Source organism: Xiphias gladius, chromosome 13, assembly GCF_016859285.1.
Source record: "Xiphias gladius isolate SHS-SW01 ecotype Sanya breed wild chromosome 13, ASM1685928v1, whole genome shotgun sequence".
Classification (NCBI taxonomy): Eukaryota; Metazoa; Chordata; class Actinopteri; order Istiophoriformes; family Xiphiidae; genus Xiphias; species Xiphias gladius.
Genome location: NC_053412.1, coordinates 10,802,432 through 10,818,465, shown reverse-complemented (window position 1 = coordinate 10,818,465; position 16,034 = coordinate 10,802,432). Strand labels below are relative to the sequence as shown.

At 40.1% G+C, this 16,034-nt stretch overlaps 1 protein-coding gene across 3 annotated transcripts in view; it reads right to left on the bottom strand.

Annotated features, from left to right (window-relative positions):
* Positions 1-15,138, bottom strand: part of mgat5 (alpha-1,6-mannosylglycoprotein 6-beta-N-acetylglucosaminyltransferase) — an 88,692-nt gene extending 73,554 nt beyond the window's left edge. The window contains exons 1-3 of one of the 3 annotated variants that reach the window (XM_040141916.1): positions 14,964-15,138; positions 12,061-12,063; positions 1,618-2,095 (exon numbers count right to left, since the gene is read on the bottom strand). In XM_040141916.1, the coding sequence (XP_039997850.1) occupies positions 1,618-1,858 (241 nt within the window). In that variant the 5' untranslated portion in view covers positions 1,859-2,095; positions 12,061-12,063; positions 14,964-15,138. Of the gene's footprint in view, positions 1-1,617; positions 2,096-12,060; positions 12,064-13,987; positions 14,191-14,963 lie in introns of those variants that run through there. The other 2 variants (XM_040141918.1, XM_040141919.1) reach the window with 2 other exon arrangements.
* Between the last annotated feature and the right edge of the window lie 896 nt (positions 15,139-16,034).

The following is a 16,034-nucleotide window of genomic DNA, read 5'->3' as shown; positions in this document are numbered from 1 at the left end:
GAAAGAAATGAGATTAAAACATCCCAACTGCGGATTAACAGGAAGAGCACCAGCTGCACAGACACGTCATGCTTTTCAACAGGTGTTTCCTAACAATCAGTCCCACCAATAATGCAATACTCCAACTGGGCTCCAAATGGGCTTTCCAGAGATACAATATTAAATTCAGATGCATTAACATTTAATGGATCATTTATGAGTAGCAAAAGGAGGAAACCCAGTATCCCCATAAACTCATTACTTATCGCATCAAGGCAAATCATCGACCAGTGAGTGAACACAGGAAGCACACAGTATCTTGCTGCCTCCCTATTTAATCTAGGACATGAAATAGATTTTGATATGATATTGAACGGCGGTCAGCAGACTGTGCTGCAGCTCCGACAGCACCGTGAAAATCAATCCATCATATAAAAGGGAGCAAAACAAACTGGACAGGACATTGCTCCCTGGAAACTCTGGCTGATTTTACAGGAAAGTCCGTGGACTAGGCTTGGATCACATTTACCCAAATTAATTATATGATTTACAGTAGGATAACTCCTATGTTAATGTAGTATATACTGTATATGCAAAAACATTCTTGCCTCACAAACCTTATTTATTCTTTATTCTTTATTATTAATACAAGGTCCTATTGAATTACACATTACTAATTATTTGATCAAATATGCCAGGTGGTGAAGTTTGCTTTTATGTAAGCAACTGACAACAGACAATACTGTTGAGGTAAATGGTAAAAGTACAGCCTACTATTTGTTTGGGTATGCCGGTACTTTACATAGTGGGATTGCATTTTCCACGTTTGCACATACATCAAATCGAGCAGCTTCATAATCCTACAGAAGAAAGACCTGTAAACGCAAGCTTCAAACTCTATGCCCTGCTTTTTTCACATACTCCAGCTTCTTCCTTATGTTCTCTGGGAGCTCATTTAATCTTCAGGGGTTTTTCTGTTTTCTTGTGTTTCCTTTGGCATTACAGAACAATCAATTCCAATCTCAGGCTTCTAATGAAGCATACATACAGGTCTATTAATGGCACGAATCACTTGAAGGGACTTCTGAACCTGCGTTATTACAGTATTATGCTCCAATGCAACTGTATCAGCTTTAAATCTCCCTGACAAGGTTTCTTGAATTTAAGCAATGTTGTGCCTTCTCAAGAGGTATGCAAGTGGAACCATTCCATCCAATCTAAAGAAGACATAAAGGGGAGGGAAAGTAAACAACAGCCCTACATCATGACTCTGTTAAAAGGGTGAAGATGACACTTTCAGCGTTACTGTACTAAGAACCAAAAGACACCTCTAAGTAACCTGAAGGCTAGAGAAGCACATCACTGATCCAGGCAAGGCTGGAAAAACCTGTCTGAAGATACGGAATGAAAATACTTTCCTCTCCTTTCAGCTATGTCAGTCACTGAGCAATGAACCCTAAACTTTCTGTAGTGGAGGGAGATTGGCTCTGTTGGATAGCTTTGCAGTATGAGTGCATAATGCAGTCTGGCCTTGCTGAAAACAAACATGGCCATAAAACGTCTAGAAGCTGAAGTAAAAGGCCTGGTCTGTACCCTGAAAACATTGTGTCGGTTAGGTTACATGAGCTGACTACTCACCATAAGCGGTCATGGTACCGACATAGGGCCCATCCATGACACTTTGGTTTTCCTCAGCCAGTGCTTTGATGTAGCGCTTGCTGAGGTCCAGGATCTGCTGCCGCAGCACAGCACTGTTCTCATGGCTGGCTCGCTGCTGGATGGTGAAATGCAGCAGCATCATGCCCCAGATGAACCCAAAGCTGACCAGGAAGAAGCCCAGCTTCTGGGATGAAAGCTTCCACAGAAAGGGTGTAGCCATGCTGACTTAACAGGGAGTTGTTGGGGCTGCTGTGACTCTGATTGGAGCAAGGGAACGTGCGGAGGTCGGGGAGCAGAATCAGGAGGGCAGGCGGGGCATGGCTGTGTCAGTTGGTGTATTTGCGGTGGCTTTGGGGGGTTGTGTGCGGCTTGTTTGCCTCACCAGCGTGATTTCCTTCTCTGACCCATCCTCTTCGCTCAGTAGCATCTCAAGGGACTGAGTCTTCCCTATTGCATCCTGCCACAGAAAAGATAAACAGCAGAAAGAGAGATGAGTGGTTAGTTGGTTTGTCTGCTAAACAAAGATAATGAGGGAGTTCTCTCTCCCAACCAAATCCCAAATGTTCACACTTACAATTAAAACACTGATAAAGTAAGGTTTCTCTGAGGTTGAACCGTGATTCAACGGGGTACCAATGGGATTTTCAAAGGCTAAGAAACAACCTCACAGCCAAAGTTCGTTTGAATCTGTTTGCCAAACAGGAGGTGTTAGAAATGTTTACAGAGCAGACCTCATGCCTGTTACTTTAAGAAGAGCAGCCAGTATATAACTGCAGCGGACCATACAGCACAGAGGCACACTGTATCCCAACTGGAGGTCATTGTGTGTGGAAGCTCCTATGGTATGTAAGCAGAATGGTGACACACCATTTGACTAGATGGGAGAGGTTGAAAGGAGATGTACCATATACTGGGCCAGGCTGAGCATGCAGGAAAAAGTCACCTTTTTTGTCTGTAATGTATACATTTTGATTCTTTTACAGATTGAAAATGTCAGAAAATGGCGGTATAGATTATATATGTGACGGGATAGCAATACAGGTTTTAAGAGAAAAATACTTGTGACTACCTGCTAAAAACAAGATAATAAAATCCTTCTCTGATTCGTGAAAGAGAAGCTACACTGAGCAGCTTTGTCCCACGCCGACAGTGGGACGTTCATGATTGATGAGGCACTATGGAATTTATGCAGGAGGGTTTATAGTTCCCTCAAAATATAAACATTTGGATAGCCTACAATCTATCTTCTTCACTGACAAGCGAGAACACAAACAGAATTTTTAAATACAGTCTCTTTCTGTTTTTTCACATTTTCTTTTTTTTTTTGCCAAATTTTCAACAGTCCCTTCTGCTAGACAAATGAAGGAAGCTCCCCCACACTTGGACTGAGTTTGTGCATGTGTGTATGAGCATGTGTAAATATGTTTGACATGTAAATGTCACACGTTTACTCTTTTACTCTCACAAAAGGAAACAAAATCTGTAAGAAGCAAAGGTCAGGCACAAGGTGAATTACTCAAACCAACTTGTTTCTTTCGTTGTTTCAATAGCTTGTTCACAGTGGCAATTCTGTAACTCAAATACAACTAGGGTTACAACAATCATCTCAGTAACAGATTAACCTGTCAATCATTTAGTCTACAAAATGTCAGTATAGAGTGGAAAACTGCTAGTTTTGCCCAACCATCAGTCCAAAGCTCAAAGATGTTCAATGTTTTAATGATATAAAAAGGAGACAAGCTTTAAATCATCATATTCTAGAAGCTGAACCGGAAAATATTTGGTATTTGTTTGATAAATAATGAAGACAATTCATTTAACCACAACACTCCCTGTTGCATCCGGGTGCTGTTGCACGTCATTTCCTATCTCTTTATCCTCTCATATCTCTATTATCAGCTATCTAATGAGGGTATTATATGAACCCTCAAAAAGAATAAAAAAGAAAAACTACAGACAGTTGCCACTCTGATTAATTGTTTCAGCAATACATAAAAAAAGTTGATATCTGTGCAGCCATGTGCTGCACCGGTTGAAAATTACTACTAATCCATCTTGGGTGGATTGCATAGCTAAGTGTAAATGCAAGAAAAATTCACGACAGACTGAGATCCAACACATTCTAGCTAGGTGTCAATCATCTGTCTCTCCAAGAAACATACGCAATCTTTACTCCAACTTAAACTTTGACTCTGTCAGTTAGCAGTCTGTGGGAATAGCCACTGCAGTCACTTCCCTGTGAAAATGGTAGCTGAAGTTACACTGAAATTAGTCATTGTTCTGCCTGTTTCATTAAAGCATCAGGAAAAGGCTGCTTCAGCTATTTCAACATATACAATCGTACAAAGGCTGCGTGCCGCTGAAGAAGCATTTATCTGATTCCCTGATCAGTTAAACCATTGAGTGATCTGTGTGGGTGAGAGAGCGGCATCAGGGAGAGAAAATGATGTAATGTAGAGCCAGGCTGTCTTAAAGGAGAGAAGCTGCAACACTAGCAGGCTGAGGAGGACAAAACACAGCAGAGTACGGTAATAAAAGGATCGGATTTTGATCGGCGGTATTTTAGCCGATAAATGTACCCAGATCAGCCACAGATCAGGACATCTCTAATGTTTATGGAACAAGTATCATTTTTCTAGCAGTTATACACATCCTCTTTCTCCACTGTGTGAACAGTTTCATAGAACTGCAGGCTAATTAATGCACACATTAAAATCTAATATGCTGCTATCTTTACTGCTGAACACAACCGTGCCAGTAACAACACATTGGGCCAAAAACCACCAAACTCTTGACCACAATACAAATGAGATAGCCCTGCAGCACTTGCGACGTTGTTAAATAGTTCAACAAGTCTTAACAGACCTCAAGGCGATCTATATACACAGCTAAATTATTGCCCCTCCCTTTAGGCATTGAACCACAAAAACAAATAAATAAATAAATAAATTTCCAGCACTCTCATCTGCATTCAACCACTGTATCAGTAAATGAGGCTAAGCGTGGGGAGGGGATTTCTGCAGCCTTGCTTTTGAACTGCGGCTTTCTTATGCTCTTTCCAAGTGGCTCTAACCAGGTCAAGTCCGCAGCCACTGCAACACTTGGCGAAACTCAACATACACTTGACTCAAACTACAATTCTCCCACCTGTCCATATTTTAATCATCGCATTTACTCATCTTTTACTAAGACTATTTTTATTGTATCTAAAGCAGAGGCACTGAACTGTCGGAAGAGAATCATCAGGACTTTCCCAAGAAACACAAAAGGCAGTCACACAAAAGCCTCTTTTCACCTTACATCCATCAGTTTCATAAATAGGTCACAGACAGCTGCAAGCAGCTTCCAACAGGGCTGGAATCTCACAGGAGGTTATGACACACCATAATGTTGGGTCATTTAAGATAAAGGCTCATGTTTGCTTTCTGTATGGACAGGGACCTTTTTATACACGTTAACAAAGCAGGGAAAAATATTGTTTTGTATGAGAGGGAGGAGAAATGCAAATCCCTGTATCTTTTTTCTTACATTTAATTTAAATTTTCTTTGTGGTGTATGTAAAACATGCCTTTCTGTAGAAAAGAAAATATCTGCACCACACTGTGAATTCATGAGACAAGCCCTTGGCAGTAGGACTGTGCAATCTGCAGTGCTGATAACATCGGATGTTTCTCGTTGCTTGGGACTCTGTTGGAGGAGGGCAGGGAAAGGCTGGCAGCGCTCACTGGTTGGGCGCCGACAAGGATGGGGGGCTTTGGGGCTGTTTGTCAGAGAAGAATGCTGCTCAGACTACCCCGTGGTACATTGCTGTAAGAACCATGAGCCAAAACCTACACAGAACATTGACTCAACTGTTTTCTGAATACACACATTTGCAGTCGGAGCTGCCTCTCTCGTCTGGCCTGATTTCTTGTGTCTATCAATCTTATTTAAGACAGAAACTGATCAGGTAACATCACTCTTTTGTTAGGAAGCTTTCCAATCAAATGCTTTGTCCTATACTCTGTTGAGAAAGAGTGGATGCAGCAAGTCACCCCCCTACAGCAGCGCATACATCTCCTCTCAGTTACCTTCTGGTTTCTAATTCAGGATCTTAATTTGTCTGGCAGGAAGCCCTCTGGCTCTCAGCAGCAACGGCCCAGTGAAACTCTCTGTGTTGACAGCCAGCTAAGGTTGCAGAATATATGATTCTTCGCAACCTGAGATGATAACGCAACAACCTGCTGAATGGTTTTTTTCGTTGTTGGAAGAAGTAGCCCATAAAACCCTGCAGGATCAAGAAGCGGTGAAGACAGATACAATTGAATCATTCAAACCTTGAAGAAATCACTTTCCTTCCAAATTTGCTCAAAGGATTTTTTCCATTTGGGGAGAAAAAAGAAAAAAAGAAAAAAAAAAGAAATTTCAGCTTGAAAACTTAATTTGTTGTTCAGTTTATAGTATTGACCACACCGTAGGAATGATAAGCAGAGCCAGACATAAAATGAAGAGGGTCTGCTATACTCATTAACAAGGAAATAACAGAAATTTTTTTTGACGGATGAACGTGATATCTGTGACTGGAATCGTGCAGTTTTTATTTGACAAAAAACACACATCTGAAAAAAGAAGAGAGCAAAGCAAGGAAGAAGAAAATGATGCTTATTTTGTATGTGATGCCCCGATTTCCATTCTGCAATTACAGAGTTGCCTTTAATAGGTTTCCTGGGTCCTGTTTCACAGTTTTCACACTGTGTTCCTAATGAAAACAGTTTACTTACTATTTTAACTGTTGTACTGGTGACCTTTATATTTAAGCACAGCAGAAAGCCTTTACTCTACCAGAATAGAAAGGAAATCCAGGTAAAGACTCTTCAATGTTAAAATTGAAAAAATAAAGGATCTAAATTGAGTACAAATATAAAAACAAAATAACACACCTAAATCTGGTGCAGCTCATCGCTTTTTAGTAGTTGCATAAAAAGGGGAATGGACACCATCTGTTTGCAATCAAGGTGTGACAAGAAATTTTATGTGAAATACATGTATCTAGAAGGTCTAACAGATGGTGGGTCACATTCCTGTCAAGAACAGCATTATGAACGCAAAAATTCAAAATAAAATCAATGGCAATGGTAATATACAGTACCAATCAAAAAATTTACAAGGTAATTTACAAGGCGACAGTACCTAACAGACTCTGAAAAGTGGAAGAGAGACACACTGATTACCCAGAAACAACAACAAAAAAAAAAAGTTCATTTTGTGGCTGAAAGTTCCGTACAAAGTCGAGTCAATTTCCAAATTCAATACCAAATGCAAAACAAAGTAGAGCCGTGTTTTCCAGTTTCGAGCTTTAAAAAACACCTGTTCAGATTAACAAAGACATAGAGGATTGCTTTGGGTCATAGAAATAACCAATATGAATGTTCACAATGAATGGTATCTGGCTATCTTTCAGCAATCATGGATCCATGGTTTATTTTCACTGCAGATGTGACTGGTTTATTGTAAAGTCAGAGAGATTTAGAGCAAACAATGATATTACAGCATTGTCAAAATAATCATCTGAGGCTTTAATATCTTTCCAGCTGACTCCTAATCACGCAGGCTTTGACCTTGTTTTGTCATATGCTGAATTGTTAAGACCAGGCCAGATGGCTGAGTGAGGTAAAGACTCTGTCCATTTCCTCCGCATCTGTGATTGAAGCTGAAAATAACACAAAGTATAGTTTAGGGGATATTCCATAAAGGTGAAGCAGGCCAGGGGAGGTCTAGATTAATTCCAGTGCATTACTCCAGGTCTAAAAGAGAGAGCATTCTACTGAACTGAAATAATATACGCTAAGAGCTTGTTGCATAACCGTAGAAAGTAGTGAAATATGCTCTAGATGTGGCCTCACCATCAATTATGGATGACCTTTGAAAAAGTATCAATTTTTATATAAATAGGCTTTCATAGAGCTTGAAAGCTCACACCTAGGTAACATCAGAGCTCTCAGGTGGTGGCAGCCAGCACCCTTACTTTTACTAGGTAATTTTTTTTTTTTTTTAAATTATGTACATATTGTTAGAGTCCGTGTGATTTACACTTACCGAGGATATCATAGATCTCTGTTCCCCATCGCAAATAAACGTTTATAAACCCACTCAGAAATCACAGAAAAAAGGCGCTCCTTATAATCATCTTCACACTGACTTTTTACAAACTAGCCAAGAGGTGAGATTATGAGCATTAATCAAGACTGCAACTGGACCTTGTATATCATAAATACTGACAGCCGGAAACAGGACAAAAAGTGGCCTCTTTTACCATAATATTTAGGTTGGATAGTTATTGTGTGGTTGCTATGTTTTTTACTTTATGTTTTTTTTTCACTTTTTAATGAGGAACTGTCAAAATACTCAGCGTAAAACACAAATACAAAGCGGTGTGTTATCATCTTTTCACCTTCTGAATGCATGTTGCTGTGGTTACAAAATGAGTTGCATAAATGGAGCGCTGACAAAATGTCTTCCTTTACAGTTCAGAATTGGTGCTAAAAATCACATCTCTACTACCATAAAATCTTGTGCTTGGTCTGCTTTGCTTTCTCGCCACAGATGAACCACACCACGGTCTACTTGGAGGCAGACTTGAGACCATCTCAGGTGTCCTCAGTCCAGTTTTTCAGTGCGCACCGGGATTTGATTGAGAGCTTTCACACCAGTCTAAATGAATATGCGTTTAAACCAATCCAATCAGGTTAGATGTGAAAGCTGTAAAAACTTGATTTGCCCAACCCATATCAAAAAGATATTTATTTAACAATAATAGAAGAATAAGAAAACCATTAAATATTTACATTTGAGAAGCTTGAACCTGTGATTTTTTTTTTAACCATTTTTGCTCAGAAATTGCCTTAACAATTAATCAATTGTCAAAATTGCTGAGGATTCCTTTTTTGTCAGTCGACTAATAGCCTAATAATCCCAGTACTACTAAGCTCTTCCCCATACAACATCAAAACTTCATCTGAAAACAAAAATAAATAAACATGTACAGACATTTTTATAAATGTAAAAATTCAAGATGGCCTCATGCCTAACTTAGCCCACCTTTTTTCTCTTACTGATGCTGTGGAAACCCTCCATTTAGCACAGAGGCTTAGAGGCTCAGGTTTTGGGAATATAATTATCAAGTATCGTTTCAAAACCTCATCCAGGAAAGGGAAATTCCTCATTCCAGTCAATCCTCTCCCAGACTAAGACTCTGCTAGTTTGCCTGTTGCCTGGCTATAGGAGACGTGATTCTGATAATATGGCCCCGCTACCATGGAGACCAGTGTGACTCTGCATCTTAATGGACTTCTTCACATAAGCCCCGCCTCTTAATTATTCATTAGGCCCTCCAGAGAAACAGGCCCTGCTGCAGCTTCACCACCTTGCTGGTGTGAATCCAACTTGTAACCAGATATGAATAGCTAACGCCATGGTTTAAGACAGACTTTCCCTGAAGCTAAGTTCAAGAACTTTGTCGAAAATGTGAGCTGCATCCAGATCAATGTTAATGTGCTCTTTATTGAGCCACTGAGGGGCTTAGACAGCTCTTCAAGGGTACAGCTTTCATGATTCAGTCATAAAAATGTTCACATATTCACATGGGTTTCTGAAGAGAATAACAGACGAATAAGCTTTCTGTAAATTTCATAATTCAGAAAAAAATAAATAAATCATATGTGATTTAATACTAAAGCCAGTGGTGGTGAGCGTGGGGATGCCATGAAAATTAAAAAAAAAAAAAAAAAAAGAGTTACTGTAGTCATTCAGTCTTCCAGTAAGCCAGATCATGAGATCAAGGGGGAAAGTGATGCATCACAGCAACCAAGTTAACGTCCCATTATAGGAAGTTAAATCCACATTGCCATGAACAGAAGCACACATTCATTTACAAGACACACAAACAAAACAATGTTATCTAAAAATTAACACTGTTAAAACTTCTAAAACTGTCAAGTCAACTTCTCTCTATCCAGTGTTTCCAGCCAGCAGCAAATTGTCCATCCCAGTTTCTCAGAGTCTAAGATGATGTCCTCAAATGTCCAACCAGCACTCCAAAGCCCAAAGATATTCAGTTTAATATGATATGAAACAGAGAAAAGCAGGCAATCTTCTTTCTTGAGTCTGAAAACAACATTTTTTCATAAAAATTATTTGAACGACAACTGATTATGAAAATAGTTGGAGATTATTTTTCCGTCGATCACAGCAGCTCTAATCAATATTAAGTGAAATAATATAGGTCTATTCTTAATGAAAGTTAGACAAATACAGATAAATACTGTACCTATATTAGCAATTAATAAAAATGAAGTACGCGCTTTTGTTCTGTTTATTACTTATATTTTTAATAAATAAATAAATAAATAACACCCACACTTGACACTGTGCATTGATTATGAATTAATTTACCTCCCTTAGTTGCTGGAAGTATTTAATATCTTTGGTGACTTAAGAAAGGTATTTTGTCTCCTGGTGTCTGCTGAGCTTACCTAGCCCCATTGGCACGTCACACTTTTTTCCCTGTAAATGAGGCATTCTGGTGCGTGACAACTAGCTTCTTATACAATTTGATGCATATGGGACTGCACACATCCATTTATCTGTCTGGACTGCTACTTTCTCCCTCTCTATGTTCCTGAAACATACTGCCAAACAAGACTGAAGCTTTCATGTAGAATTTTAACCTCATATTGAGATTATTGAGAAAAGTTGCTGAAATTAGTTCTGTGCTGCAGCCTCATTTCATCATGACAAATCTAAGATTAAACATGTATATCTGTGTGATATTTAATAAAATTATCTTTTATGTTTGAAGCATGATCAGACAAAAAGCAAATGATATTCACCCTACATCAGAATTTTATTATGCAACCTAAAGTTGCTAAAACTAAAGTTTGTTGATGACACTTCCTCCCTCCACCTCGGGAGTAACACGCTGTGAACCAAAGAGCTCAAACCCCAGCACCTGACAACCTTGACCTGAAATCCAGCTGCACTCTGGAAACATAAATCCAATCAACTGTGTCTGTGGCGGACCATTCAGGAACAGATCGCTCTGATGGAGCAGAGTCCCTGGACAGCTTAAACACGTGCCTGTGAAGAGTGGCGTTTCTCCCACAGTAGTGAGAATCAGTCAACCCTTGACTGTCCTCAAAAAAGTAATCGCCTAAGCACTTTTGGAGACAGGGGGTAACAAAACATGCTGAATTTCACACCATCGTCCTGGAAAAGGTAATAAGAGGTGACCCAAAAGTGCGCCTTCAATACTGTATTTTGTTTCATTCCTTTTGAATTATACTTCAATCCTTGTTTGTACTGAGCAGTTGGAGACACAATATACACTAAACTTTGATTTCTTTGCAAAGAACACCAGAAAAAAAACAAAATACAAAGAAAGCAATAGGGAGGAAAGTTTATTGTATTTATCCTTAAAAGATGTCTTTAAACACTGTACAAAAGGGGTCGTTATCATTTCTGGTGGATGTCCATGACCAACACGATGTGGAGAATACCCAGGGACAGCAGCGCTGACTTCACAGGAACTGCTTCTTACATTTGATAAATGACACAGATTCTCTCTTTGTTCTGTAAGAAAGACTCCCCTCTGTCTGTCACCAACAAATAAAACTCAAGCTCTTTCCACTCCATAGAACTTTTGATACATTGGTTTCTGTTGTCCTATGTTGTCATTAAGGAATTCAGAATAGATACACCTGTTTACAAACACCTTATAAAGTCATCTACGAGGCCAAAAAAAAAAAAAAAAAAAAAAAAAAAACCCTCAGCTAAGGCATCCCTTTCCTCTGATTAGCACTGACAGGTTAAACCTGCCACAACATGCCATGAGACCAGACGAACACCCGAGCATGACCTGAAGGTCGAAAACAAGCCCAGCAACAGTGTGGGTAACAACTGAAAATGAGATGCTGATGGTAGATGTAGCACTTTCTTTCTTCCAGTCGCCTCCACATACAAGTTTTGTTATAAGACAAGTTGGCCTCTTTACAATATGTAGAGGAACAACACTAAACTGATGACAACACACACAAACACACACACACACACACACACACGCATGGACACTGAGAAGAACCATATATTAAAATGCTCTTGATGCAAACCTAAGCAAAATAAATTCAGCTAACACAGCTATTCTATGAATTAAGTGCAAGAGCAATGAACTGTTATGCAATCAGATGTATGCAAACAAGCACACACTGATATCACAATGCCTGTGAGGGCTTTCACTGACTACATTAAATCCCCAACCCTCCTCACTGCATGTCTAACTCATAACACTCCCTAACATAAAACTAATCCTAATTCTGGTCTTTACTCTTAATGCAAGTCCAAATCCTCCAAAACCCTTTTAAGACATCAGGAGCAGCAACGTGTCCTCACCTTCTATCTTTCTGTAATAAACTATAACAACACAAACTCCAGCCAAACACATTCTTTCTTTGAATCAGACCACATTACAGACTGAAAATGTACTTAAATCAGCTCACCACAATCTGGATAAACAAAGTCCTAACAACATAGTTGCCAAACACTAATTATTATGACTAAGCCTTACTACCAACTGTGACAGTGGTTTATGTTCACATGCTGGTATTGCATGGTTTCTATGGGCAGACTGAGGTTTTGGTTTCCATACCCCAGTACTCCATTAATCCAATATTCCAGGTTTGACAAAATGTTGAGAGAAGCAGCTAACTAGGCAACGGTGGGACAAATTTAAATGTCTCACATCCTAGTGACATTTTCATATACAGTATGTGTGTCTTTAACAAAAGTTAAAAGTTCAATATTCCACCTGCAAAGTGAGACAAAAACAGGCATGAAATTGTACTGAAGGGTCTGACAGGAGCCTTTCAAAAACCCCCTAGGCGTCCTTTAATTACTTTTTCAGTTTCTTAAGTCATTGTCATGGATGTGAAAACAGCTTTTCAAGAGGATTTACTGTACTTTTCGTGACTTGCCCTACCAATGAAAATTTCCCTGCAGCTCAAATGGGCAGCACGAATAAATGAGTGCTTTGCTGCTACAGAGCTCAAAACAGTAGACTGACTGTAAAGAAGTGAATGTGTGTTGCATGATGGGAAAGAGCCTCTTCAGTGTGGCGAGCCACGGTGGAGTGGGGTTTCTGGCTAAAGTGCAGAATCTTCCCCCCCAAAAGCTGATTTCATACCTCATTCTGACTTTAAGTATACTGTGTACTGACCCTGACGTTAAATAAGACTGGAAATCAAAAATCACTTTCAGGGATCACTAACATTGGATATAGAGAAATTTTTGGCTTAGTGATCAGTAACCAGATCGACCACACAAATAAGAAAAGACAGGTGTGTGTGTGCGTCTGTGTGCGTGTGTTTGTGCTGAGAGAACAGGAGCCCTTTAATCACAGAAAGGCCAAATGTTCCACTTCCCTGCGTGGCATCCATCACCCCAGCCCAGTTCTCCTCGATCCCTCCACCTTCAATCCCTCCTTCCTCAACCCTCCACTGCCTCTGCTGGCCCTCCACCGGAGCCCGCCAACACACAACACCCTGCCAACCCCCCTCACACACATACACCCTCCAATGATTTCTTGCCAGCGAAGCATGCCACCGAAGCAAAGCTCCTTTTCCTCAGGATTTATAATCCCAAGAGCTCCAGCAAAAAGGCGACTGAAAGAGCTCTTTATAAAGCCAGGGGCAGTCGGTGGCTCACCTCTAGATGGTAACTACACTCAGCATTAGCTCACAGCCTACAGTCGAGGATCAAAACCAGGAAGGAGGGACGTTTTTGCTGGGTCACATGGACTAAGATAAGATACTCTAATGTCCCCGTAGACACATTTTTTCATAACACCAACCAAAACCATATCACAAGCATCTTTAAAGACGGAGACATTTTGACTAGCTCCCTGTAGAAAGTATACACATCACATTTGCAGCCTGCATGTTAATAACACAAGATCGATCTCATAAAATCAAATCAGCATGTCATAACCTGATTATGAGACTGCTCATGTTGCTGATGGAAAATTAGTGGACTGTACTGGTGAGCTAAGTGTTTTTGCGAAGAGCCAAACACAAACAGCCTCTCATTCTCCTTATATCCACGTTACTGTCTGATTTCACTTTTTTTTTTTTTTTTATGTTTGACCAGTCTTGTACAAACAGTTGTAAATTAAAAAGAACCCTTGTTCCCGAAGCTTTTACTTCCAATTTCGACCTTGGACCATATCGTAAAAGGTGTTACTCCCGGTAATGCTGGCTGGGGGGAAAAAAATAATAATAATAAAAAAAACTAAAATAAAATAATAAAATAAAAACGGTCTTACCCTTTTTCCTGCTAAGTATTTCCAAAGAAGACACCGGGGGCCTACTGGGAATGAATTAACACGATTAACTTCGACAGCCTGTTATCTGACTCCGTGTCACCAAAGCCCGACATCATCTCTGGAGGCTGAAAAGAAAAATCCCCGAGCAAAACACGTCTCCCTAGTTTGTGCATGACAAGGTGAAACGCCCGGTAACCGTTTCTCCGCTAAAAACACAAATAAGTGCAAACACTGTCAGGGAAGAAGAAGCTCGCCTGTCACTGACACGCTGACGAAGGCAGCTGTAATTATTAACCTCCTCCTCGTTGAATTCGTTACACATGGTGGACTAATACCCGCTGGAAAGAGCCAGGAGTACTGACGGCGACTTACAGACAATAGGTCAGAGGTACCTCATTAGCACTGCTGTAAATATGCACCCGAACTACATGTCGCTGGTAACGACTTGGAGTTCAACGTTATCCTTGAACAACCTGTTCGAGACATGCTCTCGGTACAAGGATGCTATTGTCTACATGTCTACATGCTCACACCGTTTTACAGCCACTTCTCTCGTAAGCTAGCTAAACCTGCCGTGTAATAACAATAGGACCCCCTGCTCGCTGCGGCGATTAACGTCCTGATTCACTCACTGGCTGTATATATAAAAAAATAAAAAAATTTTAAAAAGCCAGCTAGCGTTGACGTTAGCTATTCAGCTCAATTACCCAACGGCATCGCTTTAATACGGCCTTCCATGTCAGCTATCACCGTTGCCGGCTACATTAGCTTTTGTTTTGGGGGCTTGCGGCTTAGCTGCGTCGGTCGACCACCACTCATTTCACAACAAAACACGCACCGCCGCAATGACAAGTCGCCCACTCCCGAGAACCCCCTCAGCTAAACGCTGCGCCTCCCTCAAGCGGCATTACTTCCTCAACGGTGGAGCAGAAAACAAAGCTCCGGGGCGGTTGTACGGTAACAGGACGGAGCTTACCTTTTTTTAACAGTTTACGTCGGTGGCGCACGGTGGTGTTATAAGGTGGCAGTGAGACTTTAAGTCCCGGGAAGGGGCGAGCGGAGACGTCGCTGCCTTGGAGCGGACTGGCAAGATGAGATTCCAGCCGCGGCGCACGAGCCTCTGTGTTTGCTCAGCCCACTTGCAGAACTCTGTGACCGGTTGGGGACCGTCTGCGTGTTACCAGCCCGCTCGAAACGTAGAGCGACACAACACCGAGCAGCGGTAAAAAGGCGACTTCACTCAAGAGCATATACTCAAGTCCAGTACGCAATACAACACAAGTTCGAGATACTTTTACTTTACTTGAGTATTAATGGTTCCACTCCACTACAACCCAGACAGACATGCAATTTTATTGTCGTTTTACCACAATTTACTCTTTACCTCACTCCATTTATTTGATAACTTAACAAATTATGGTTTTACATATCAAAGCACACGATGAGCTTAGGGAAGCTGATATATTATCACAGACTAAACAACCAAACTGTATATACAACAATTGAAATAAGCTCTACCTTGACCAGCCACACAGTAAAATGTTACCAGTATTGCATTAATGCATCTGTATCAGTAATCTAATGTAACAGTACAAATCTTAAAAAAAGCTAATCACCATCTGAGTAATTCGGTTAAATTACTGATTTACTTTAATGAAGCAGCATTTTTAGTGCAGAGCCTTTACTTGTGATGGAGGGTTTTTTTGTCATTTGTTTTTTTGTTTTTGTTTTTTTACAGTATGCTATCCAGTATAAAGGATCTGAGTACTTTTTCCACCACTTATATTGAGATGGACATATAAGATATAAAGTTAAATTGAAGCTCAATCAAAAGTCAATAAAGGCTGAAAACAAACTCTTATATTATTAAAATAAGATACATCCAGAAAAAGAGTTTATATTTAAATCTATTTTGCTGGTCAGTCTTTAAAAATACATTACTTTACTTACGTACTTACCTGAATCTTGCTTTAATCTTTGATTACTGACAAGCCCTTCACACATATATATATATATTTATATATATATATATATATAAATGTGACTG